General features: G+C 40.5%; 1 protein-coding gene across 4 annotated transcripts in view; it reads left to right on the top strand.

Annotated features, from left to right (window-relative positions):
• LOC126298609 (transmembrane and coiled-coil domain-containing protein 4-like) overlaps nucleotides 1–25,789 on the top strand; it is a 155,696-nt gene that overhangs the window by 38,110 nt on the left and 91,797 nt on the right. For all 4 annotated transcript variants that reach the window (XM_049990011.1, XM_049990010.1, XM_049990013.1 and 1 more), the window contains 2 exons: nucleotides 16,701–16,942; nucleotides 20,869–21,174. In XM_049990011.1, coding sequence (XP_049845968.1) covers nucleotides 16,701–16,942; nucleotides 20,869–21,174 — 548 coding nt within the window. The remainder of the gene's footprint in view (nucleotides 1–16,700; nucleotides 16,943–20,868; nucleotides 21,175–25,789) is intronic.

Below are 25,789 nucleotides of genomic sequence, written 5' to 3' on the forward strand. Positions count from 1 at the left end.
GTTCATCTTGCAGACTGCATGCCATATGAGGAGAGAGAACAGTTAAAAGTCTGGTGATATTTCTGGGAAGGTAGAGGAAAATGTGTTTAAACATATCCACATGGACTTAGTAACAACAATATACAAAATTATTCCTGTGTATCATTCTGTATTTCATGTGTTTTTCAGAATAAAAGCTAAAACTAGTTTGAGTATAACAACCAAAGTGTATTGCATATTGTTTTCTGGGATACACTGATCAGCCCAAGAGAAGAGATGAATTGTATGGTGATGATTCTGGACAATCAGTAGTCAAAGATTTATGAAATGTATTATTTTATATGTATATAAAAAGAAAGACCATAGTACATTTAATGAAGAATTATGTATGAGAAAGCTTTGTGCACAATAGGTGTAACATCTTTTTTTCTTAAGGGCACAAAAGTGCTGAGGTCATAAATATCCAGTGTGACATTTATTGTTGACTAAAAACAAATAAAAAAAAACTTTTTCAGCAAAGACCAGTGAGAAGGTCCTCATCTCAGTCATGCCAGAGAATTTCTATCAAATTACAGCCTCTACCGGTCAGGATACAACTACCCATCTTCAGAGAAGAATTTATGAAAGGAGCAGTTAGCACTTCAGTTTGACCAATAATGAAATTAACAACCAAGTCATTATGAAATCTACAACACCATGTTGCAGAATCCCACCAATTGTGCTAAATGAGTCCAAAATTTTTGGGCCGTTTAGGAGGAGTCCAGTTGATTTTGTGACTTGCTTGTTTACCACTTCATGCCAGAAACAAGAGTGTAATAAAGTCAGGTTTGAAGTGGGTGGCCGTGAAGCAGAAAGGGAGAAATCAGTTTTCTCTTCCAGGAAGGCTGTGACTAGTGTTTCCTAGAGTGTTTTTTATTTTATGTATGTATTCATCCAGGGATCATCTTACAGTGCTATAGGATTTGTTGCCGTAATATAATGAAGCATCTAATTCAAAATATATGTATACGTAGAATATTTAAGTATGTTTTTATGCATATAAGACAGCTAGTTGTTTGAGGCCTTGCTGAAAGAATCGTGCAAACATTTGCCTGAAATGATTCAGAAAACCTAAATCGGGATGACCAGATAGAGCCAACTCCATCTTCCATATGTCAGTGTCTTAACAAATGCACTACCTCAAAACAAGAGTCTGTCACTGCACCCACTATGGACACAGCTGACTCTTGGACCACGGACATTCTGTTATGCCTCTTGCTCTCCCTCCAGTCTGTTCAGATAACTGACTCTACTCAAGCAAACATGCAACCCCAAGCATTGGACAGAAATGTGGAAACATAAAAACACAACATATTACCATGCCTTAGACAGTGATGAAGCCTGTTGGCATTCAAAACAGCTTCCAGTGATATCAGAATGGATAAATGTATGTCCTGTATGGTTTTCAAGAGAATTTTATACCCTTCTTCCTTCAAAATAATGGCAAGTTTAGGTAATGATGGTGGTGGTGGTGGATGATTACACACTCTTCTCTCCAAAGTAGACCACGAAGGCTCAGTAATTTTGAGATCTGATGAGTGGTGGCAGGGGAGATGCGATAATTCATCCTTGTGCTCACAAAACCAGTTCTCTATGATGCAAACTGTGTGAACAGGGGGCCTGCCAATTTGGAACACAGCATCACCATTGAGGAATGAACATTGTATCATGGGATTGACCTGTTCAGCCGAAATGGTCACATAATCATTGGCAGTAATGCAACCTTGCAGAGTAACCATGGTGTCCAGGGGATACTATGATATGGCTGCCCAAATAATCACCAAACCCCTACTTATTTCACTCATGGGACATAAACTTGGCCAGAAGTTGGAAACAGTGCGAAACAAGGATCATCCGACCAGATGACATTCTTCCATTGCTCCGTAATTCAGGTTTTATGGTTTTGGCACTGTGTTTTTCTGTTATGGGTATTTGCATCACTGATGAGTGGTTTTGGAATTCCAGTTTGCTGTCCAATTTCTTGTGTATAGAGTTCCCTTCAGGTTGTTTTGTTTCTGACAGTATTCACGAGTGTGACATTCAGTTTGGCAGTGACTTGTGCAGCTGTTGTCATCTTACTTTTTGTCACTATCCTCTTCAGTAACCATCCACCACAGTCGGTCAGCACACACATTATTCCGCGTTGTGACTTAGCAGATGTTCCCACTTTCCCAGTATGCAGTATAACTTTTGGTACAGTACCTCTTGAAGCAACAAACACTTCTGCTTCCTTTGTTATGGAAGCATCCATGATATGAACACTAACAATTTGCATGTTTGTATTCACTTAGGTCCAACATAATCCACTCACGACTACACAGAACACTTTTGTGACCACACGTGACACTTGCAATGTGTTGAGGACATGGCATTTCTTGTAGTGTTTCCATATGTTTGTCCAACCTCCGTATATCTCTTTCTATCGTAGCCCACACGATCATGCGGGTTCAGTTTTAAATTAGTTGTGGCTCTACAACATCATTTTTCTGTGTCACTCTGGACTGCAACAGTTGTGTGAGTTCCCAGCTTCCACATGGCAGCTGTCTTGTGTAATATTGTGACTGCCGTAGTGCAACAGGTCATTTTAAACTTCAATGAGAAGAAAAAGCTTTGTGTCGCCTGGATAAATACAATTTGTTTTCCCATATTTGGTTATTTTAAGGCAATTCCTGCATTATTCTAGACTGAGAATGTTTCTTATAACATATGTAAGGTGTCTTTAAGTAAACACATGCATGACATGCTAATTTGATTTTGTATGTGTGCTTATTTTGATTAGCATGATCATGTTAGCAATTTCTTGAACAAACTATCACCATGAGGATTGTTTCAGTATTTTTGCGTGATTCTACAGGTCATAACATGTGGAAATTTCTACACATATCAGATAAAGGTGTAAGAAATTTGTTCTCAGGGTGTAAAAGCTCTGCATTGTGATCATGTGTTGTAATGCAATAGGGTGTTTTAATTTCCCCTTTCCTTATTAACCACTACTCTGGGTTTTCTAAGTACTCTTTAATTGTGTAGTATGCATTACAGCCGAAGTATGTTTTTTGATAGAAAATGCAGTTTTGAGTTTTTTTGTTTGTTTTTCCGTGGTAAATACCAGGTGGTTATAATTAAACTTTCCCTGTTTAACACGTTAGAAGATGGAAACTAATTACCATACGAGTACCGAACTTAATAGAATTAATGTCCAGAGTATGGGGTGCATGATTTCCATGCATCACAACACCATTGTTGAGTTCAACTATGGCCACCATGTGCTCTGATCAGTCATCGTGATTCATACTCACACACACCTGACCAGTTGCATTGCACTTGTTGACATGTCAACATGAGCTTGGACAGAAGGAGCGGGGCACTATTGGTGAAACTCTATTATCAAAATGAGAGTAACGCTGTAGCTGCACTTTGAGAATATCTCTGGCTGAAAGGATTACAGAAGGGTCATCTTTCTCCACGTGCTGTGCACAGCATGATGAAGTAGTCCGAATCAACAAGAGAATTGGATGTTGCTCCGGGAAGAGGCTGGTGACTGGTTGCACTACAGGTGGCTGATGAAATCGCTGTTGCTATGGTGGACAATGCTGCATGCAATTTCCGATCATCAGGCAGTTCATGTGGTTTTTCATGACAGTTGAATATCCTGTGGTCCAATGTACACAAGGTGCTTCAAACCATTCTCAAATGGTATCCATGCAAGATCCATATCATACAGCAGCTTGCACCACAGGACACATGACAACACGTTGACTTCACCCCTCACTTTCTCGCAAGGACTGAAGTTGATGAGGGCTGGCCCTGGACCATCCTATGGACAGGCGAAGGTCATTTTTCTTTGATGCGGGAGGTGAACACACGGAATTGCTGAGTGTGGGGATTTTCACATCCAGTCACTGTGCATGAAGTCCCTCTGTATGATGAACGTGTCACAATATGGTGTGGCTTCACAGCTAGGTCCATCATTGGCCCATTCTTTTTTTGAATAGGTTGGCACTCTTAAGACCAAAGACATGCAGTGTGACTGGCCATCATTACTGCAATATGCTTTGCCAGCATGTCATACCCACCCTACAGGAGAGAGACGCATTGAACTCAACAGTTTCCATGCAAGATGGGGCTTCAATGCATGTTGCTTATGAAGTTCACCTGCTTCTCCAAAACATATTTGGAAGTGATCAAAATATCAGCTGATCGTTTCAAAATGCTTGGCTGGCGCGATCACTTGATCTCACTCCTGGTGGTTTCTGGTTGTGGGGCTACCTGAAGGACAGAGGTTACCAGGGGAACATTCATACATGTGCTGATATGATGGTAGGATGCCTATGGATATGCTTCATTCTGCTGTTCAGAATGCAACCCTGCACTTTCAGACTCTTCTGGACACTAATGGGTGCTATATTGAACCCCTTTTGTAGCAGTAATGATACCAGTATGTAATGGTATGATGTACCATAGCAGCACATTAAAAGCATTTCAATTGATTCTGCATTATTTCTCTTCTCCATGTCCGTGACAATTATGCTACCAAGTTTGGTACTTCTATGGCAATTAGTTTCTGTGTTATAATGTGTTAAATAGGGAAAGCTTAATTTTAACCACCCAGTACAAGTGCAAACTAGCTCTTGGACCATGAATCAGTAAAGTGCGTAGCTAAATTCCCTTTACAGACTTCAATGACAAGTTCCTTACACAAAAAAAGGAAAACCTGTCTTGTAAACATGGGCTGTAAAATGAATACCTTGATAGCTATGACCACTTATTCGTCTTTGATACTCTGAAACACATCTCTTTGACTGCAAGCTCTTTACTTTCCATATTTTGGGAGGAGGTAGTATGGACCAAAACAAGGAAAAAAGTTCATGAAACATAGACTCTAAAATGAATACTTCGCACACTTTAAGAACTATGAGCAGTTGCTCATCATCATTACTGTGAATTATTAGTTAGACACTTGGCTATGTTTTCCCTGATATGCACAAAAGGGTTACATGAAAGAGAAACTTCTTATTGATTATTTTACAGAAGGTAAAACAGTAACTGGGAAAGATTAACTGCACAAGTGTTCCTGATCAGCTGGAAGAAAAATGATAGAGATGAGTCCTGTATTGTGAAAGAAAAGAATGCTCTTTCATGAGAATGAATCACAAACCCAGAAGGGTGCCACAGTATAAAAACTGAGAGACCTGAAGTAAACATTTTTGAAATGACCATACTGTTAACCAGATTTGGCACTTATATCTAAATGATCAGAAATTTGTGGTTGAAGAAGGTTTAGAGGTCATGGGAGCTCCTCACTTGAAAAATATTGGAAACAGTGGATTGGGTGAAGAAGGGCCATTCTTTTTACAGTTGTTCATTACCAGGCTCAGGAAATTTCATTATGCCCTCATGCATTAAGGCTTGCAAAGCACAGAAGCTGCATTGTTGTTGTTGTTGTTGTTGTTGTTGTGGTCTTCAGTCCTGAGACTGGTTTGATGCAGCTCTCCATGCTACTCCATCCTGTGCAATCATCTCCCAGTACCTACTGCAGCCTACAGTTAGTTGGAGACAGACATATGAATTAGAAATGATATGTTTTAGGTGGAAACAACCATGTTTTGTCCACCTGACAGAACCAAAAAATGAACATGGATACTAAGTTACTAGTAATGTCTGAATTGCAACTTGTCCTCTCTTAAGTCTCAAGTCTTTAGGGATGTAAAGAAAAAGAACAGTGAGAATGTTAAACTGCATTTATACTGTACATCAGTTCTCTATTGTTGCTTGGTTGTAAAATGGCAGGGTTCATTATAAAATGAGACTTCGTTCCTAATCCAGTGCCATACCATAGATTGTCAGTGCTGTGTATACACCAGCATGTTCTGCAGCAATTTTCTCGTGAAGGTGAAACCATGTGTCCAACCCTACACGTTTGTGAGAACTGTTTTAATAATAATTGTATTGGAAGTCATGACTGTCAGACACATGTGGGGGAAAATGTAATTAAAGATGTTATAGTCACAAGATATTTATCATATTCAGAAGCTACAAAAATACACACCATTCAGAAACTGCCAGCTTTCTTTAGATGACTAAAATTATGTTTAACAGAAAGGATTGCTCACTGTAGAGTTAAAAAGTGAATCCAGCATTCTTTTTCTTGCAACTGCATTTGCAGTGGTTAACTTGCAATAAAATCAAATGCAGTACTTTTTGTACGTGGTGTTAGATAGTTTTTAGATATTTAAGAAACATCACCACATACTTAAACAATAACTACACCCATGTAATTACACAGTGAAATTTCATCAAAGTCAAATGTCCAGTTGCAGACAAGTATATTTCACAAACAACATGTTGACACCTACAGCACACATAGAAAAGTTAAGAAATTTGGCTGCTGCCATTGCATCTCCTTCGTCCCCATTATCGAAAAATGTGTAAGGAAGAGCTAAAGTACTAGAAGGACTAGTTCGAAGACATCAGATTGTGTTTCACTGGTCTTGTGTGAAAAATAGGTAGAAATAAAAGTACAAATGACTTTTGCTTGGGGAATCAGTATGATCCTTTTACAAATGCTAAAAATGCTCATTGTCACAGGATCCTACCCCAAAAAAAGATATGGAGGAAAGCAAAATATAATCTTACTACTACATGTGCTCCTGTTTTGCTAAGGAATGTAAATGGGATGAAGGAACAGGCGAGAGAACTCATCCTTGTAACACAAGTACACCCTTGTGCTTGTGTTTACAAGAAAATATGTTTTAAATTATATTACATGTGTCTATAATGACTTTATGCAGTCCGCACAGAGACAACTACCATAACAGAAATAATACCACACCTCAGCTCTCCCCTCACCACCAACTTAATAGTTGTGGCTGTTTTGATGCAAGTGCATCACAAGGGTGGATCTTCCCCATATCTGTACTCTCATGAATAAACAGACCATGAAGCTCTCACAAAACTAACTGTACAGATCTCATGCCCATTCCTCCTATGCGTGAATTGTAATTCACTAAAATGCTGACATCCTCCAAGTCAGAGCATGGAGTGTTAGATCCCATTATCTGGTGTGTTGGTTACAAAATTTAAAAAGAGAAGTGGATGTGTTGAGATTAGATACAATGGGATATTTCCAGAGGCAGAAGAAGACTCTGACCATAATCTGTTGTCCAGGTTACAGATCAAAACTGAAGAAACTGGGAAAGGTAGGAAATTAAGGAGATAGGACCTGGATAAATTGAAAGAACCAAAAGTTGTTAAAAATTTAAAAGGGGGCATAAGACAACAGTTGACAGAAAGTGGATAAAGGTATACAACAGAAGATAAACAGGTATCTTTGAGAGATGAAATAGTGGAGGCAGTAAAGGTTCAAACAATATTGGATTTATCTGATGAAAGGAGAAAATATAAAGTGGGCAGAATGGTATACATACATCTGAAAACTGAGAATGTTATAAAGGACAAAATGGCAAAGTAGGAATGACTAGAGAAGAAATACAAAGCAGAAGTAGTATCCATGACTATGGGAAATATAGGTGTGACCAAAGGAAAAATAGAGAGAGGTTTGGTGGAAACAGAAGAATCATGATTATAAAGGGATCAAATGGCCAGCTAGTACTAAATAAAGAGTGGAAGCCTGGAAGGTGAAAGGAGGAAGAAATACATAATAGAATACCTATACAAGGGAAACAAATTTGAAGACAGTATTACAAGAAGGGAAAAAGAGTAAATAAAGATTATTTGCAGGATATGAACTGCTAAAAGAATTTGACAGTACACTCAAAGATGTAAGTTGACATGAGGTTAGTGAGATAAATGCCATTCCCTTGGAATTATTTAAATTGTTGGAAGAGTTAGCCATGACAAAACTTTCCCACCTGGTATGCCAGGTATGAGACAGATGAAATACCTGTACGTCAAGAAGACTAAGAATTCCAGTCCAAAAAAAGGCAGATAGCGACAGGTGTAAATATTACTGAACTATCAGTTTAATGAGACTTGGTTGCTAGATAATGACACTAATTATTTACTGAAAAATCTGACCTGAGGCAAAATCAGTCTGGGTTCCAAAGAAAGATAGGTTTAAGAAGGCAAACATGTGTTTATACCATTTGTAGATTTTCCAGAAAATTTTTGAAAGTCTTATCTTGAATATTCTCTTTGAAATTCAGAAGGTACCAGGGGCAAAACAAGGGAAGGTAAAGGATATCTACAAAATGTGCAGAAACCCGACTGAAGTTACACGAATCAGGCATGAAAGGGAAGCTGTATTTGAGAAGGGAGTGTGACTGTGTCATAGGCTGTCCCAATAGTAGGTTACACTAGATGCGCAGAAATGGAGAGACTTGCCCAGAATAGACCAGTGTGAAAACTTGAATCAGAATGAAGACCACAACAACAATAATATGCTATTGGGCTCTGCTGCCACCTGCTTTAGGTGCTGAGATATTGGGAGCCTGTTGAGCCTATCAGCATATACGTCTTTTGAACATGGGCCAAATCCTACTGTGTAGTACTGGTAGAGGCAGCATCTTGTTACCCATGTTTATTTGTTGTAGATGTTTACAGTATATCCCACTGATGATGGACTGTATGCCAGATTACTGGTCTGTAAAATAAATGCTTTTGAAGTACAGCTTAGGGTGTACAACAAAATGTCCTTTGTCAAAATAATCAACACTGTTCAGAAGCCAGTCAGTTCCATTTTCAGTCAGGAACAGGCCTCTGGCTCTGTGAACTTTCAAGTGCACATCAACTGCTATTGAGACTTCCAGTTGAGTTGGACACAGTGCCATTGTGTTGTTAAGGAGAACAAGATGAGACTGTGGCAGGAATTCCAAAATTCATAAATTATTCCACAAAGTCTTCATTTGGTGTGAAGACCATCATGAGAGATTCATGGAGGGGTGTAAAGTGCTTGGTAATGCTATAATAGGAAAGTGTATTATTCAAACCAGCAAGAGAGACATTACCCCAACCATGACAGAATAGTTCACTCAAATTACTGCCTGTACCAACCAGGATCTATGTTTTTGCCTTCATAGCATAACTACTATAAGGAACAGTTGGCACATAAGTTCAGCCAGTAATGAAATTGCCAGCTCATGACAGAATCCCCTACAACATGTTGCAGTATCTCATTGGTTTTGCAAGATGGAATCTACAATTTTAAACTTAACTTGGGGATCAGCTCAAATGCTCTCAGTGGATAGAAGCCATTTTTAATTCCGTTCATCAAATCTTCAGTGAAATATACACACTCAAGCTGTTACCATTCCCACAATACCTGTGTAAGGAAGAACTGTGACCAGATCATCACCCATCACCTTTCTGGGTTGTAGAATCCAGGATACTCATTGGTTGTTCTCAGTGTACCTTCTGAAGATATCTGTCCACCATTGCTAACATGATCCCATTTAAAGCTGCTGTACAGAAGGCCTCCTTGTGCATCCATTATGTCATACATCCTCCTTGTGCATCCATTATGTAATACATGTCTCTCTGACCCCCTCCAAATCATATAGTCATCAGGACAGCTGCATGATCAGGACGTATTGGTGTGACCATTTGTTTAATACCCCTAGGGATTTCCGGGGAAGTTACCCTAAGTTTTCACTGTCCTGTCTCTCCCAGGTTATTTTAGTTGCCAAATGGATGATGTCACAGAAAACCACTTAGAACAAGAGAATTGTCTCCCGCATTGTAGTATTTGAAGTGTGCCCATCTGTGCAATACGCGTTAATAGACTGATATCCACAATAAGGAGCCCCCCATTCAGTGCTCATTATGGGTGGAAGATTTTTCTTTTCAACTTTTACATTTTTAACATTTTTATTAGTTCATTTTCTTGTCTGTCTGTCCATCCCGTGCAATTTCTTCAGCAGATTTCAAACTTACTTCCTGATGAGGTAGAGACTTGTAATTTTAAACATAGCTCAGAACTGGATGAGAATGCAATGTGCAATATGAACTTTCTTTGTCTACCTGATCCATGTAGCTCCCATAGAAGTTGGGGTGGGGCTAGAGGTGAAAGGGGTTGGTAAGACCCGACACCTCGGTTGCTGTGGAGGACTGGGATGTGATGCAGGTAGTATCAGAACGCATTCCAGGTGATATGCATAGAACTCAATGACACCCACTAGATGGACTTCTACATCTGCGAACGCTAATATCACCTCTGCAGCACTGGTCTCACAGTGCCACACCAACCTTGCTGGCCAATTAGCACCCATGGCCACCATATAAAGCAAGCTCCACTATGGCTCCGCCTTCAGTTGTGTATTCACTGTGCCCTTGTATTGTTCTTATTACACACAATTGATTTGGTCTGATATTTTGCTACATTGTTGGTTTTTGTTCTTGGGTTATATATTTGTACTGTGTTATCGTGCCATGCTGTTTCCATTGTCTGTGTTCCTCTTCTTGTTGTCCTACTGTTCACATTTGGCTAACCACTGTTGGCAGCCCACGACTGGTCATCCAGTCTCTTTTATAATCTCTTCAAAATGTTAAGTCTAACACATTTTTAAATCAGGCTAAAAAGTATAAAATACTTTCTCTTAACCCCCATACAGATTCCTAACCCCCAGATGCCCATAATCCTGAAAATTAGTGAGAACTTTTAAAGGGTGTCAAAATACTTGTAAAATTTATAATGAAAAAAGTGGGATGCATGCTATACATAACTGATGCATGAATAGTTCACCTCATAACTATTTATTTGTTGTATGCGCCCAACATTTTTCATTATAAATCTTACAATTACACATTAATGTGACCACTGCCTATGTTTGATTAAATGTGCAGTGAACATTCACAGATGGTAGTCAGCAGCACTTGCAGTGGAGGGCATACGAGGTGTGTTCAAAAAGTAAGGTAACTTTATATTTTTGTGAAAAATATTTATTTATTCATCAATATTCATGCTGTCCTCTTCAAAGTAATCCCCCTCAGATACAATACACTTGTGTCAATGCTTCTTGCAATCCTCGAAGCACTTCTCTTAAGGACTTTTTGGTACAGCCTTGAGTACTTCCTGCTGTGGAGTTTTTATTTCTTCAATCGTTGAGCATCTTCATCCTTTCATAGGTCTCTCTCGGAGGGCCAAATCTGGTGAATATGGTGACTGAGGCTTGATTGTCGTGGTGTGTGGTTTTTGTTGCCAAAAAATCTCTCTCAAGCAACAGTGAATGAACAGGTGCATTGTCATGATGCAAAAGCCTTGAATTGTTTTCCACAATGCTGGACGTTTTTTGCATATTGCTTCTTGCAGACGGCACATAACTTCAAGGTAATATGCCTTATTGACCATATGACCTTGAGGTCATGATGCTCTATACCACGGTAATTGAAAGAAAAAAAAAGGTGACAAAACTTTGACATTTGATCGAACATGGCATGCTTTTTCCAGCCTTGGCTCTCTAGGATTCATACATTGGGCTTTGTTTTTAACATCATAACCGTAATCCCATGTTTTGTCACAAGTTATGACCCTTTTGAACAAATCAGAATCATCATTGACATCATTCAAGAGCTCCTGAGTGAGACTCATGTGATGGTTCTTCTGCTCAAAATTGAGAAGTTTTGGAACAAACTTCACTGACACACACCTCATTGCCCAAAACATCTGAAAAAAAATTGCACAACATGAGCCAACCGATATGCGAACATCCTCAGCAACTTCTATTATGGTAATTCGACGATTTTCCAAAACAATTTTCTTCGCATCTTCAATGTTATCATCTGTTGTTGATGTGCTGGGGCATCCAGAGCAGGTTCATCATTAGCATCTTCTCGGCCATCTTGGAAGAGCTTGCGTCACTTGTAAACTTTTTTTTTTTTTTTACTTAGAGCAGACTCACCGTATGCCACTGTCAACATTGGAGCGGTCCTGGCCAGAGAAGGGAGTATTATGGTCTGGGGAATGTTTTCGTGGCAGTCTGTGAGTGATCTCTTCATTCTGGAATTCACCACAGAGCAACCTAAGTATACATCTATTCTTGGGGACCATGTCCACCGCTACATGCAGTTTCAAACAATGGAAAATCCAGGATGGGATAACAACAGTATTATAAAAAGGATGTATTGCTACTCACCATGTAGTAGAGATGTCGAGTCAGAGATAGGCACAACCAAAGGACTGTTGTACAACTAAGCTTTCAGCCAGAAGGCGTTCCTCTGAATTAAACAACTTACACAAACACGTTTGCGCAGAAGCAACTCACACAAACATGACCACTGTGTTTGGCTGCTGAGGCCAGTCTGGCATTTGTCACTTGTGTGAATGTGTGTTGTCTAATTTGGATGAAGTCCTACATGCAGTTTGTTTTTTCTCAGCAAGACAGCACCTACCATAAGGACAGTATAATGTTTCGCACAGCTCGCAGTATGCCTGCACGATTCGAAGAGCACTAGGATGAGTTTCTCACACTCCTCTGACCACTAAACTCCCCAGATTCAAACCCAATTTAGAATCTGTGGGATCACCTCATTTGGGCTGTTCACACCATGGATCCTCTACCACGAAGCAGCTGGCCACGGCATTGGAGTCAGCATGGCTCCACATCTCTGTTGGTACCTTCCAGAACCTCATTAACACATTTACTGCATGTCTCGTAGTGGTCTGCGCTGCAAAAGGTGGTTATTCAGGCTTTTGACAGATGGTCACATTAATCTGACTGGACAGTGTATTTTCCTAGCTATCAGAAATTCACAACCATAAATTTTCAGGCTAACTGTGTGAGGTTAGGAACCGGTATGGGCCTAGGAGAAATTATTTTATACTTGCTACACCAACTCAAAAACTTTTATATTTGTTTATTTAAATAATTATTTACTGTTGCTGAAATGAGAACAGAAACACAGTTCTAAATTAATGATATAAGATTTCAAAGTGTCACTTTGGATGATGAATTTGCTAGCTAGGCTCTACAAGCATAATCCCTCAAAGCATGCCCCATTTTAAAATATTTTATTGACAAGATATGTGCAGAAGACCAAACTCGTCTATGCAGTTTTATAGAACCTTTGTAATGTCTCAGTTTTATTGTGGTTACATGGTGTGTGGATTTAATTGGTCATCCAATCTGATAGTCCTTGATGTAGTTCACCATGAGAGAATTAGGTTGGAGTCTTAGGTTATGTCAGGCAGCATGCCCTCATGATGCAGCAATTATGTATTATATCATCTTTGTATGTCAGGCACATGCTCATCATAAAGTTGCTTGGCTGTTTAGGGAGCATTACCTTAATGACTACTTACGAGCAAAGAGGCCTACTGTAATGTATGTGAAGAGCTATCCTTAATGTACGCACCATTAAGATGACACAGAGTTACAGACAGGCACAATGACAAGGCTGTTACATTTAATTTTTGGCCAAAGCCTTCTTCAGAAAAAGAAAGCACACGCACACGCACACGCACACACACACACACACACACACACACACAGACACACACACACACACACACACATGATGGGCATCTCCAGCAGCATGGAGCAGAAGGCTTTGGCACGGGTGCATGAGAGGGGGGGGGGGGGGGGGAGAGATACACTCCTGGAAATTGAAATAAGAACACCGTGAATTCATTGTCCCAGGAAGGGGAAACTTTATTGACACATTCCTGGGGTCAGATGCATCACATCATCACACTGACAGAACCACAGGCACATAGACACAGGCAACAGAGCATGCACAATGTCGGCACTAGTACACTGTATATCCACCTTTCGCAGCAATGCAGGCTGCTATTCTCCCATGGAGACGATCGTAGAGATGCTGGATGTAGTCCTGTGGAACGGCTTGCCATGCCATTTCCACCTGGCGCCTCAGTTGGACCAGCGTTCATGCTGGACATGCAGACCGCGTGAGATGACGCTTCATCCAGTCCCAAACATGCTCAATGGGGGACAGGTCCGGAGATCTTGCTGGCCAGGGTAGTTGACTTACACCTTCTAGAGCACGTTGGGTGGCACGGGATACATGCGGACGTGCATTGTCCTGTTGGAACAGCAAGTTCTCTTGCCGGTCTAGGAATGGTGGAACGATGGGTTCGATGACGGTTTGGATGTACCGTTCACTATTCAGTGTCCCCTCGACGATCACCAGAGGTGTACGGCCAGTGTAGGAGATCGCTCCCCACACCATGATGCCGGGTGTTGGCCCTGTGTGCCTCGGTCGTATGCAGTCCTGATTGTGGCGCTCACCTGCATGGCGCCAAACACGCATACGACCATCATTGGCACCAAGGCAGAAGCGACTCTCATCGCTGAAGACGACACGTCTCCATTCGTCCCTCCATTCACACCTGTCGCGACACCACTGGAGGCGGGCTGCACGATGTTGGGGCGTGAGCGGAAGACGGCCTAACGGTGTGCGGGACCGTAGCCCAGCTTCATGGAGACGGTTGCAAATGGTCCTCGCCGATACCCCAGGAGCAACAGTGTCCCTAATTTGCTGGGAAGTGGCGGTGCGTAGGATCCTACGGTCTTGGCGTGCATCCGTGCGTCGCTGCTGTCCGGTCCCAGGTCGACGGGCACGTGCACCTTCCGCCGACCACTGGCGACAACATCGATGTACTGTGGAGACCTCACGCCCCACGTGTTGAGCAATTCGGCGGTACATCCACCCGGCCTCCCGAATGCCCACTATACGCCGTCGCTCAAAGTCCGTCAACTGCACATACGGTTCACGTCCATGCTGTCGCGGCATGCTACCAGTGTTAAAGACTGCGATGGAGCTCCGTATGCCACGGCAAACTGGCTGACACTGACGGCGGCGGTGCACAAATGCTGCGCAGCTAGCGCCATTCGACGGCCAACACCGCGGTTCCTGGTGTATCCGCTGTGCCGTGCGTGTGATCATTGCTTGTACAGCCCTCTCGCAGTGTCCGGAGCAAGTATGGTGGGTCTGACACACCGGTGTCAATGTGTTCTTTTTTCCTTTTTCAGGAGTGTGTGTGTGTGTGTGTGTGTGTGTGTGTGTGTGTGTATATACTAACCTGGAGGTTAATCTTATAGAATTGGATGTGGCAGATATTAATGTATTACATCAAGGCTGGATGAAATATCCACCTTGGCTTCTTGACAAGTACAAAGTTGTTAGAAATTTAACTTAAAAATAGAGTTTGCAATGTTATGTTTTAAAGCACCACCACAGTTTGCACTGGTGAATCTGAGTAGACTACTGAGTAATTTTCTCTGGCTGTATATTCAGGATTTGCCTGACAAACAAATTCATGGTGTAAAACTATACAATCCTGAAAGCACTATGACAGATGAGGCATGGTGGAAGGAAGAACCTTCTCATTTGCTCATATTATTTCATTGTTTTCCGAATAATCAGTAGATACACCCAAAAGAGAAATTATTCCAAAGATTCATGAGTTTGTTCTCCTGGTGTAGGAATGGGTGATGTACTTAGGGAAATCAGGAAGCTGTGTTAGTATCAAGCGGACATGTTGGAGGGACGTTACAGTAAAATGTGTCATTCCCTGGAATCTTTCGAAACAGGAGGAATGGGCTTATGGGTGTAGCATAGGTGTCTGCAAAAGGAGAAGGGGGGGGGGGGGGGGGGGGAGCGAGCAAGTGGAATCTGCATAGCGACTTTTTATTTATTATGGAATCTGCATAGTGGCTTATTATTATTCATTACAGAACTCTCCCAAATTTTTAACAGTGATTGTCTCAGTGCCACTGATCAACACGTTAACATTGCTTGGTGTGACAGTAAACACTGTGGCTTCAACAGTGACTACGTATCTTGGGATTTTTTGAGAAATTATTCTGATTGCTTGACACAGTGGCAGTTTCAGCAGTATTTTGCTGTCAAGATGGATGTCAACCTTCAATGAACATTATGTAATGAAATCCAAATTGCTGCTATATTAGTTTTGTGGTCTTCATTGCTATGGATACATTTTGTCTAGATAGCCATCCCCAGACCATCTGCAAAATTTGCACCACATTTTTATTTTAGTGTATTATAATGTTGGTTATTGTATTCTCAGATACACAAATTGTGCACTTGGTCCATCTATCATCAGTGGTCATACAGTGTAACAATTACACGTGGGATGGGTTACCTATTATGTTTGGGGGTATTGGCATGGTACCTGTGGACCAATTGAAACAGTTTGCTGCATTAAGTTGGAAGGAAGCCATAGTTATACTCACATGAAGTATAACATTTTGTATTCGTGTAATGATTTCTAACATCGAATATGAACATTTGATTACTCATATATACATCTGGGGACTGTATGATCACACTTACTACGTTTAAGGTTATTGTTTGAAAATGGACATAACGCTCCAAAACTAGTCATTACAGAGAAATGACTTTTGTCACAACTGTGAGGGGTATGGAAGAAAATTAAAAAAATCTTATGGTTCATCATGAGTGTCTGCTGCATAATTTACCTTTGTAACATAACAGAAAAGCACTGGGCTTTTAATTTATTTTATTTTGTAAATCCAGTTTCTCATACTCTCACTTTTTTGCAACTTTAATTAGGTCTTCTTGGCTGTTTACTTTAATTATCCTTGCTTTGGTGATTAGTCAGTATATGACTATGGCCGTATGGGCAAGAATCAACACCGCAAATCCAAAATTCCAACATTTGTTCCTCTGTTGCCTCATTTTGTGTCACATATGCATAATTCCAAGTTTCATGATGGTACTTGTTTCAGGGAACAGGTGGAAGAAGCGAAACAACGACATCAGAGTAAGAAATATAAACGTTACATGATGATAGGCTTGGCAACAATTGGTGGTGGTACACTACTTGGATTGAGTGGAGGTCTGGCAGCACCACTTATTGGAGCAGGCGTTGGAACAATTCTTGGGGGTGCAAGTGCGGCAGCCATTGGGTCAGCAGCAGGGGCAGCTGTCATTGGGTCTCTTTTTGGACTAGCAGGAGCAGGACTTACAGGTAATAATAAATCTCTAAAGTAATAAAAATGGAAAAGGTGTAAATTTTTAAATGTTATACTGAAATACAAAATAGAATAGACATTGTTTTTGTACGTACTGAAAGAAAGAAATTAGTTGTACTATAGTGAAAATGAGAAATGGTTCATATTGGTGTATTTGATGTCTGCCTGAAAATAATTTATGAGGAGGGCAAACTATGGCTAGAATTTCACAAATTACAACGGGAATACCTAGGTACTAAATGGCAGTTGGAGCATTGAGTCATTTGTTATGTAAATGCAAGAATTAGTTCATTGGACCCCCTGTATAGAAATGGTTCTGGACTGAAGACACAGATGGAAGGGGAAACTGCCTGTCTCAGTAAGACGTGTGAAGATAGATGAAAGATGAATAAAGTAATATTTGTAGAAACACTCTTGATAGATAAATGAATATCTCCAAATAATAAATTAGAGCATATTAAATTGTTTTGTATCGACAGGATGTTTATTGAGCCACAGTGAAAATAAGTAGACTGTACAATGAGACTACTGTGGCAGTAAATATGAACCGGTAAATAGAGTCCAATGAGAGTAACAAAGTTTATATAACCCCTAGAGACTCCAGAACGTCTGAGGAATTGGATAAATGGCAATGTGAAAGAAATGAGGGTCATACAAAACTATGCGCAAGACACTAGAAAGGAAATAATGGTAATCACAAGACTACCCGGTATTAATCTGCGAGACGAAATGTAATATGATTTTCTGCTGTCTCCAAATAACTACTGCAACCTACATCCTTCAGCATCTGTGTACTATATTCATCTTTGGGTCTCCCTCTACAATTTTTGCTGCCCCACTTCTCTCCAGTACTAAATTCGTGATCCCTTGATGTCTCAAGAATGTGTCCTGTCAACTGATCCTTTCTTCCAGTCAGGTTGTGCCACAATTTTCTTTTCTCCTCAATTCTGTTCATTTTCTCTCCATTATTACATGATCCACCTGTCTAATATTCATCATCCTTCTGTACCACCACATTTCAGAAGCTTTTATTCTCTTCTTGTGTAAACTGTTTATCATCCCTGTTTTACATACATGACTACACTCCATACAAGTACTTTCAGAAAAGACTTCCTAACACTCCTCAGGAACACTTTTATTGCCATTGCAAGTCTACATTTTATATCCTATCTACTTTGGCCATAATCAATTATTTTGCTGTCTAAATAGCAAAACTCATGTACTACTTTGTCTCATTTCTAAATCTGATCCCCTCGGCATCACCTGATTTGATTTGACCATGCTACATTCCATTCCATTCAGCTTGTCTTCCAAGTCCTTTGCTGTCTCTGACAGAATTACTATGTCAGTGGCAAACCTCAAAGCTTTTTATTGCTTCTCTCTTGACTTTATTTTGTGCTCCAAAGTATTCTTTGATTTTTACTCCCTTTTGTATGCTTCATTTACTGCATTTTTATATTTTCTCCTGTCATCAGTTAAATTCAATATTTCTTGTGTTACCTAACAATTTCTACTAGGCCTGTTTGATCCTCTGCTGCCTTCACTATATTGTCTCTCAAAACTCTCCATTCATCTACTATATTCCGTTTCCCCGTTCTTGTCTGTTGTTGCCTAATTCTGCCACTGAAACTTTCAACAACCTTTGGTTCTTTCAACTTATCCAGGTCCCATCTCCATAATTTTTTACCTTTTAGCAATTTCTTCAATTTTAATCAACAGTTCGTAAACAATACTTAGTGATCAGAGTCTGCAACGTCCCAGGGAAACGTCTTACAATTTAAAATTCGGTTATGAAATCTCTGTCTTACCATTATATAATCAATCTGAAATGTTCCAGTGTCTCCAGGTCTATTCCACATATACAACCATCTTTCATGATTCTTAAACCAAGTGTAAGTGATGATTAAATTAGGCTCATGTAAAATTCTACCAGGTGACTTCCTCTTTCATTCCATACCCCCCAGTCCAGATTCATCTACTGCTTTTCCTTCTCTTCCTCTTCCTACTAACGAATTCCAGTCTCCCTTTACTACTAAGTTTTTGTCTCCCTTAACTATCTGAATAATTCCTTTTATCTCATCATACATTTCTTCAGTCTGCTAATTATCTGCAGAGCTAGTTTGCATATGAACTTGTACTGCTGTGGTGAGTGTAGGCTTCATGTCTGTCATGGCAACAATTACACATTCACTACACTGCTCATAGTAGCTTACCTGCATTCATATTTTCTTATTCATTATTAAACCTACTCCTGCATTACCCCTATTGATTTTGTATTTACAACCCTGTATTCATCAGACCAGAAGTCCTGTTCCTCCTGCCACAATCCTTCACTAATTCTTGTTATATATAACTTTAAGGTATCCATTTTCATTCTTAACTTTTTTAACTTACCTGCCGAATTTAGGGATCTAACATTTCATGCTCCAATTCATAGAATGCTAGTTTTGTTGGCACCATCCTCCTGAGTAGTCCTCCACATGGAGATCTGGATGGGGGATTATTTTATCTCTGAATATTTTCCTAAGAAGATGCCATCATCATTTAACCATACAGTAGATCAGCATGTCCTTGGGAAAAATTATGACTGCAGTTTCCTCTTGTTTTCAGCCATTCCAGTACCAGCACAGCAAGGCTGTTTTGGTTCATATTACAAGATCATATCAGTCAATCATCCAGACTGTTGCCCCTGCAACTACTGAATCCTGCCGCTCTTTGGGAACCATATGTTTGTCTGGCCTCTCAACAGAAACCCCTCTGTTTTGTCTGCATCTACACTATAGCTGTCTTTATCTCTGAGACATGCAAGCCTCCCCACCAGATCCATGGTTTGTGTGTGTGTGTGTGTGTGTGTTTTATCTCCCTCAAAAGTGATCAAAGATGGAGACCCCCTAGAGAAAATGGACAATACAATTCCTTTCCATTACATATGTGGCCGGTCAGGGTGGCCGAGCAGTTCTAGGCGCTACAGTCTGGAACCGCTACGGTCGCAGGTTCGAATCCTGCCTCGGGCATGGCTGTGTGTGATGTCCTTAGGTTAGTTAGGTTTAAGTAGTTCTAAGTTCTAGGGGACAGATAACATCTGAAGTTTAGTCCCATAGTGCTCAGAGCCATTTGAACCATTACATATGTTCCAAAGACTGTATAGTGATTTGGGTGAGGTCATGCGTAAAGAAAATTAATGCTTGAGCAAACTAGAGTTTAATATGATACTGTAAATTCTTGGATTGCTTACAAGTGTTGATTTGGTTGTTTGATGGCGTTGTGCATTTTTTGTAAGTAACACTGAAAGTATTTAAAATCATGTAATGAAAAATAATAAATATTGTTATAGTTTCTGCATCTAAATCTGGTATTCTTTCTGTGTGAAGTGGTCCGATTCATATTAACACTTTGGCATTTACTTCCAACTGACAATACAAGTAGTTTTGTCGGAATTTAATGATGACTTTCATACCACCTACTTTCTGAACACTGTCCTGGATAACCTGAGAGTATAATTTCTTCTTCTATACACACTTCACAGTTGCTGTGGTTTCTTAATGTTGACAGGCACTATACTATAAAAATAGCAGTCACACTAGTTTTTATTTATCAGTGACATTTTGAGATAAAATGTCTAATGGTGTCTATCATTTTTGTGTTTGGCAAGATTTTTGTTTACATTTTATTTCTTTATTCCAGGTACTGTAATCCTATTTTTTGTATGTGTATTGTTCAGCTATACTGCAATACAGTGCCCAGTAGCTGACATTGTTTTTTATAATTGAGAATTGTCTACCTGTATTGCTCAGTGCACAGTTCAAAGATAAAATATTTGGTAATTGTATTTTTCTCATGTTGAGATTTAAGTAACTTCCTCTAATATAATTTCAGATCCAAATTTTATTGTTCACATCAATTTACTTTTATCGTATTTTAGGTTTCAAGATGAAAAAACGGGTAGGTGAAATAGAAGAATTTGCGTTTGGTGTCTTACCTCCAACAAGTGAATCTGAAACACAGGTCAGACAACTTCATATTACCATAGCGATATCTGGATGGCTGACAGACTTAGAATCTGACAACTTCACTCGGCCATGGCAATCCTTGTTTTGCTCTCGAGAGCAATATTATCTGAGATACGAATCGTCATACCTGCTGGAGCTGGGTCAGGCCTTAGATTACATCCTCAGTTTTGCTGTTTCAATGGCAGCACAAGAAGCTCTCAAATACACAGTACTCTCTGGTAAGTTGCTGATACTGTTACTGATGTTGGTAGTGTTATGAGTCTCAGAGTTATAATCTGATGATTTTGTCTTTTGTATGTTAAAGGTTAAACTGTAATGGAGTTTTGAAACATACATTCAGTTACGCTCTTGTTCCCTGCAAAACTTAACCAAGTTCTCTGTCTTTCGTCAGAAGAAGTTACTGTAATCCCTTGTATTTTTCTATGGGTGGGGGCATTAGGAATAACAGGTGGTACCCGCTAGGTGACCCTATTGCAAGCATACTGCACATGTGAAAGGTATATGGCCACCCTTGCCCGTGGGTGCTTGTCCAGGGCAATACAGACATGTGGGCTATGGCCAGGCTGCTTGACTGCCCATGCGTTGGCTGTTCGCCGACCCCTGCCCATGGACAGTCACTGTGGGCTAATATAGCCTGTGCTGTGGGGTGTATACACTAATCAGTAATTGAATTACTCACCTAATGTTGAAATAGGTTATTATGGCATGGGCTCTACAAGACACTGTAACCTTTTAACAGCTGCTCCTTGGTGATAGATCCCAGCAGGTTTGGAGATGTACACATGTGTAGCAAGGAATCTAGATGCATTCATTAGGAGTTACATTAGAACTCCATTAAAAGTTTTCATATATATTAAGTGTTTATCAAACTAAAGAGGCACAGTCGGTTTGGAATAATGTGGTGGTATGTTATCTGTGCATACCTCATTGGAATATGGTAGATAAATGAATGAGTCACATGATCATCATTTGACTCTGTGGGGGAAACACTTGAAATACCAGCAATAACATTTCCTTTAACATAAATATTTTCTATGGTGGCTTACTGTCGTTAGCTTAAATTTCTACCTGCTGACAAGAAGGATCCATTCCCCTGTCACCTTTTTCATTTAGTGATACCATCATATATTCCAGCTAGTTTGTCCAGGACACATTTTACAATGCCCATGGTTTTTCTAGTAATGTGTTTGTGCCCATGTTCATCTCTGTATCTTCTCATGTGTGATTGGGAGATATATTCATGTAGGACATGACCTAATTAATTGGACATGACTCCTGCGATGGTTTTTAAAACAAGACTATGCCTAATTTTCTTCACTGGCTTACTATAACCTGAGCTTGTGCTCCAGTTCTAGTGGCATCAGAATTGTGAAGGTATTAAACTCTTCACTTACCTACTAGCATGCAGGCTTGTGTATGCCATAATGAAGAGATGTTTATCAGTGGTATGGCTGCTCATATTTGTCAAAATGGTCTGAGCATATGATGTATGTAACCAAAGGTGACTTCTGTCATTCATACATTTTATGACCAGAGCAGTAGATCCTGGAAATGGAGGTAACAATCGAAGACATAGATACTCTCAAATGCATTGAGATTTTTATGTCTTGCCTTTTGTGTTTCTGCTTGTCCATCAGATGGTCAGTGTATGGTCTGAAAGTATCATGGTCAAATCCCCAGCCAAGCTGATTCTCATAATGAACCTTTCACTCTCTGGGAACTGTTTCAGGCTCTTACCTCATCTTATAATATGGCCACAGGCCCTGATTCAGTTCATATTTAGATGATCACACACCTGAACACTACTAAAAGACTACAACTACTCAATGTCTTGTTCTTATTTGGCTTGAAGGGTGTCCCCTTCACAATAGTGTAATATTATTGTCATCCCAAATCTTGAGTTAGGCAAAAACGCTACATCTCTCAACAACTAGTGAGCAATTAGTGTCATCAATGTACTCTGCAAGCTATTTGAAAGGATGGCTGCTGGCAGGCTATGCTGCATTCTCGAGTCTCTGGCTCAGGGCCTTTTGACCCCCTACCAGTGTAATTTCCAGGATGGATGAGCCCCAACTGATCATCCAGTCTGGTTGGAAACAGTAATATGACATGCTTTTTGTAAATGCCAAAATCTCATTGCAGTCTTTTTTGGCCTACATAAGGCATGAGACACTGCTTGGTGCCATCACGTTTTACTTACCTTCCATGACTGGTGCTTTCGAGACTCCCTACAAATATTTATTCGTCAGTATTTATTCTACTGGTTGTTCTGGGTTCGAGTTGGTACTTCACTCAGCTCTCCATGATTAAAGGAGAATAGTGTCCCACAGGGTACTGTCCTGAGTGTCCTCATTGCCATCAATGGGCTAATGACCTCTGTTGGGCCATTGGTCACCCCTGGACTAGGTCACTGACTTTTGCATTTGGTACAGCTCCTGCTCAGTAGCCTTGGCTGAATGCTAGCTCCAAGGTGCCATTCAGAGGGCCTCTGTATGGACCCTTTGCCATGGTTTCCAGTTCTCTCCACCAAAAAACATGGGTTATGCATTTCTGTCGCTGTACCACAGTTCACCCTGACCCAGAATTCTACTTGAGTACCCAGCACTTCAAAGTTACCATACAGTCTTGGATTTGTGGGCCGCCTCCTTGATAAAAAGCTCTCTTGGCTGCCCCATATTCATCAACTGAAGACAAATTGCATGTGGAAGCTTAATGTCCTCTGTTTCCTTGTGCACTTCTCTTGGGGGTCAGATTGTGCTACTCTTCTCCGCCTTTATTGGGTCCTGGTCCCATCTCAAGTGGTTGCCAGGCTTATGCCTTGGCTATGCCTTAAGTTTTGAAATTGTTATATGCAGTCCATCTTTGTGGGCTTCGTCTGACCACTGGTGCCTTCTGGACTAGTGCCATAGAAAGTCTCCTTGCTGAAGTGGGAATCTGCCCTCTCCAGTTTCGATAGTACCAACTCTTAATATTCTATGCAGTTGCCATTCTACAATTCCCCTATGGTCCAACATACCCCATTCTTTTTCCATACAAGGGCAATTGACCTCCTGATACGTGCCCTTTGGTGAGATTACCAGGTGGAATGTGCCACGCAGCCCTCTGCCAGTGATATCTACCTCTCCTCCCAGGTCCATAAATATCAGTCGCTCTTCCTCCATCTCCTCCTCCCCCCTCCTTCCCGCCCCATGACTTCTTGTCATTCATTACATTCAGCTCTTCAGGAGTTTCAGGAATTATTCTACAGGGTGTATACGACCCGGGACAACCGGGAGATCCGGGAAAAACCCGGGAACTTTTTCATCCAGGAGAAACCCGGGATATTTTTAGCATTCCAGGAATTTTTCATTGTTTTTGTTTTCAGTTAAATTTTTGAAATTTTGACTATTAAGAACAGATACTCTAACAAAGGATATTACTGTATCCCGCTACTGCAGAATAATACTTCAACAATAAAATATAAACGAGAGCAAAAAGGAAAATAAATTGCAAAGGAAATGCGCCATATACAACAACAACAGGCAATGTTCATGCCAGCGTCTGCCAATTGCAAATGTGTCAAAGACTATGCAGTGTTTCACAACAACAAATTGCCTCCATTGAGTGTGAAGTCGTAACTGTTTATATTTGATTTGTTGTAGCAGTTACGCACGGGCTCATGCGAATGCACAGTTGAGTCACGTTTGAGTAGTAGATTCTCCCGCTTCTGGCAACAGGAATATGGCTGTTGGCTGTGCAAGCAGTCACAACAAGCAGCTAGATGCTACCGGGAAAAGGGGGGTGCCAAATTCATATACTCATGGGGAAAAAACTTGTTTCACAAAGCGCCTAGCATCTAGCTCACGTTGGTATATCGATTATTCATATGATTTTGAAACACATCCCTGTTGGTCTTTGAACATTTTTGAATACATTTTAAGTTGATTTCTAAATGAATCATAAGTTGATTTTTGAATGCGTGCATGGTGTACGTGATGTCTCTGTCAAGAGAATCCTCGTCGCATCTACGAAAGGGGACGGGGCTATACGAGCTGAGGGAGTAAAGCCGAACAGATGAATGCCAAAAGCTGTCTGATTATGTGGTTGATTGATTGGATTTGCGAATGATCAGTATTCTTATAATTACTAGCGAAATCCATAGATTCAGCCTACCAGAGTGGAAATGAACGACTGACAGGAATAACAGGTGAGAAAGATTACGTATTATCTTCTCGGTGTATCCAAGAAAACGAAATTTTGACAGGAAATTGTTGGCCAGATTGCTACACTAGTAAGGACCAGTAGTACAGCCCCGCCTAGCAGCCACGTAAGTTCTATTCTGGAAGTAATGTGGAAAACGTGTTGTTCGAACACGTAATAACGCCTGACCGGAAAATAATCCCGGGATAACTAAACCTGTGATTCTGGCAGGGTTAGTGAAGTTAATTGGCGAACAAATTTTGACAGTGGCAGCAATAACTACCCCTAGAACTTGGAACTACTTAAACCTAACCAACCTAAGGACGTCTCACACATCCATGCCCGGGATAGGATTTGAACCTGCGACCGTAGCGGTCACGCAGTTCCAGACTGAAGCGCCTAGGACTGCTCAGCCACACTGGCCGGCCTTGATGATGACAAGATTGTTTGTTAGAACGAGGAAGGAGAAGAAACGGGGACATCACACACATTACGGAAGAATAAGACAATTCCAAATTTATATAAACATTTCGTAATACTACTTTTCTATCTCATGCTTGAGAAGCTGGTGCGTATGAATGAAATGTGAAACTATTTCCTAACATAAAGCTTTTTGCTTGTAGTAGGCCTAATAGGCATTTGATGTTGGTACTT

The sequence above is a fragment of the Schistocerca gregaria genome, chromosome X (genome assembly GCF_023897955.1).
Source record: "Schistocerca gregaria isolate iqSchGreg1 chromosome X, iqSchGreg1.2, whole genome shotgun sequence".
Taxonomy (NCBI): domain Eukaryota; kingdom Metazoa; phylum Arthropoda; class Insecta; order Orthoptera; family Acrididae; genus Schistocerca; species Schistocerca gregaria.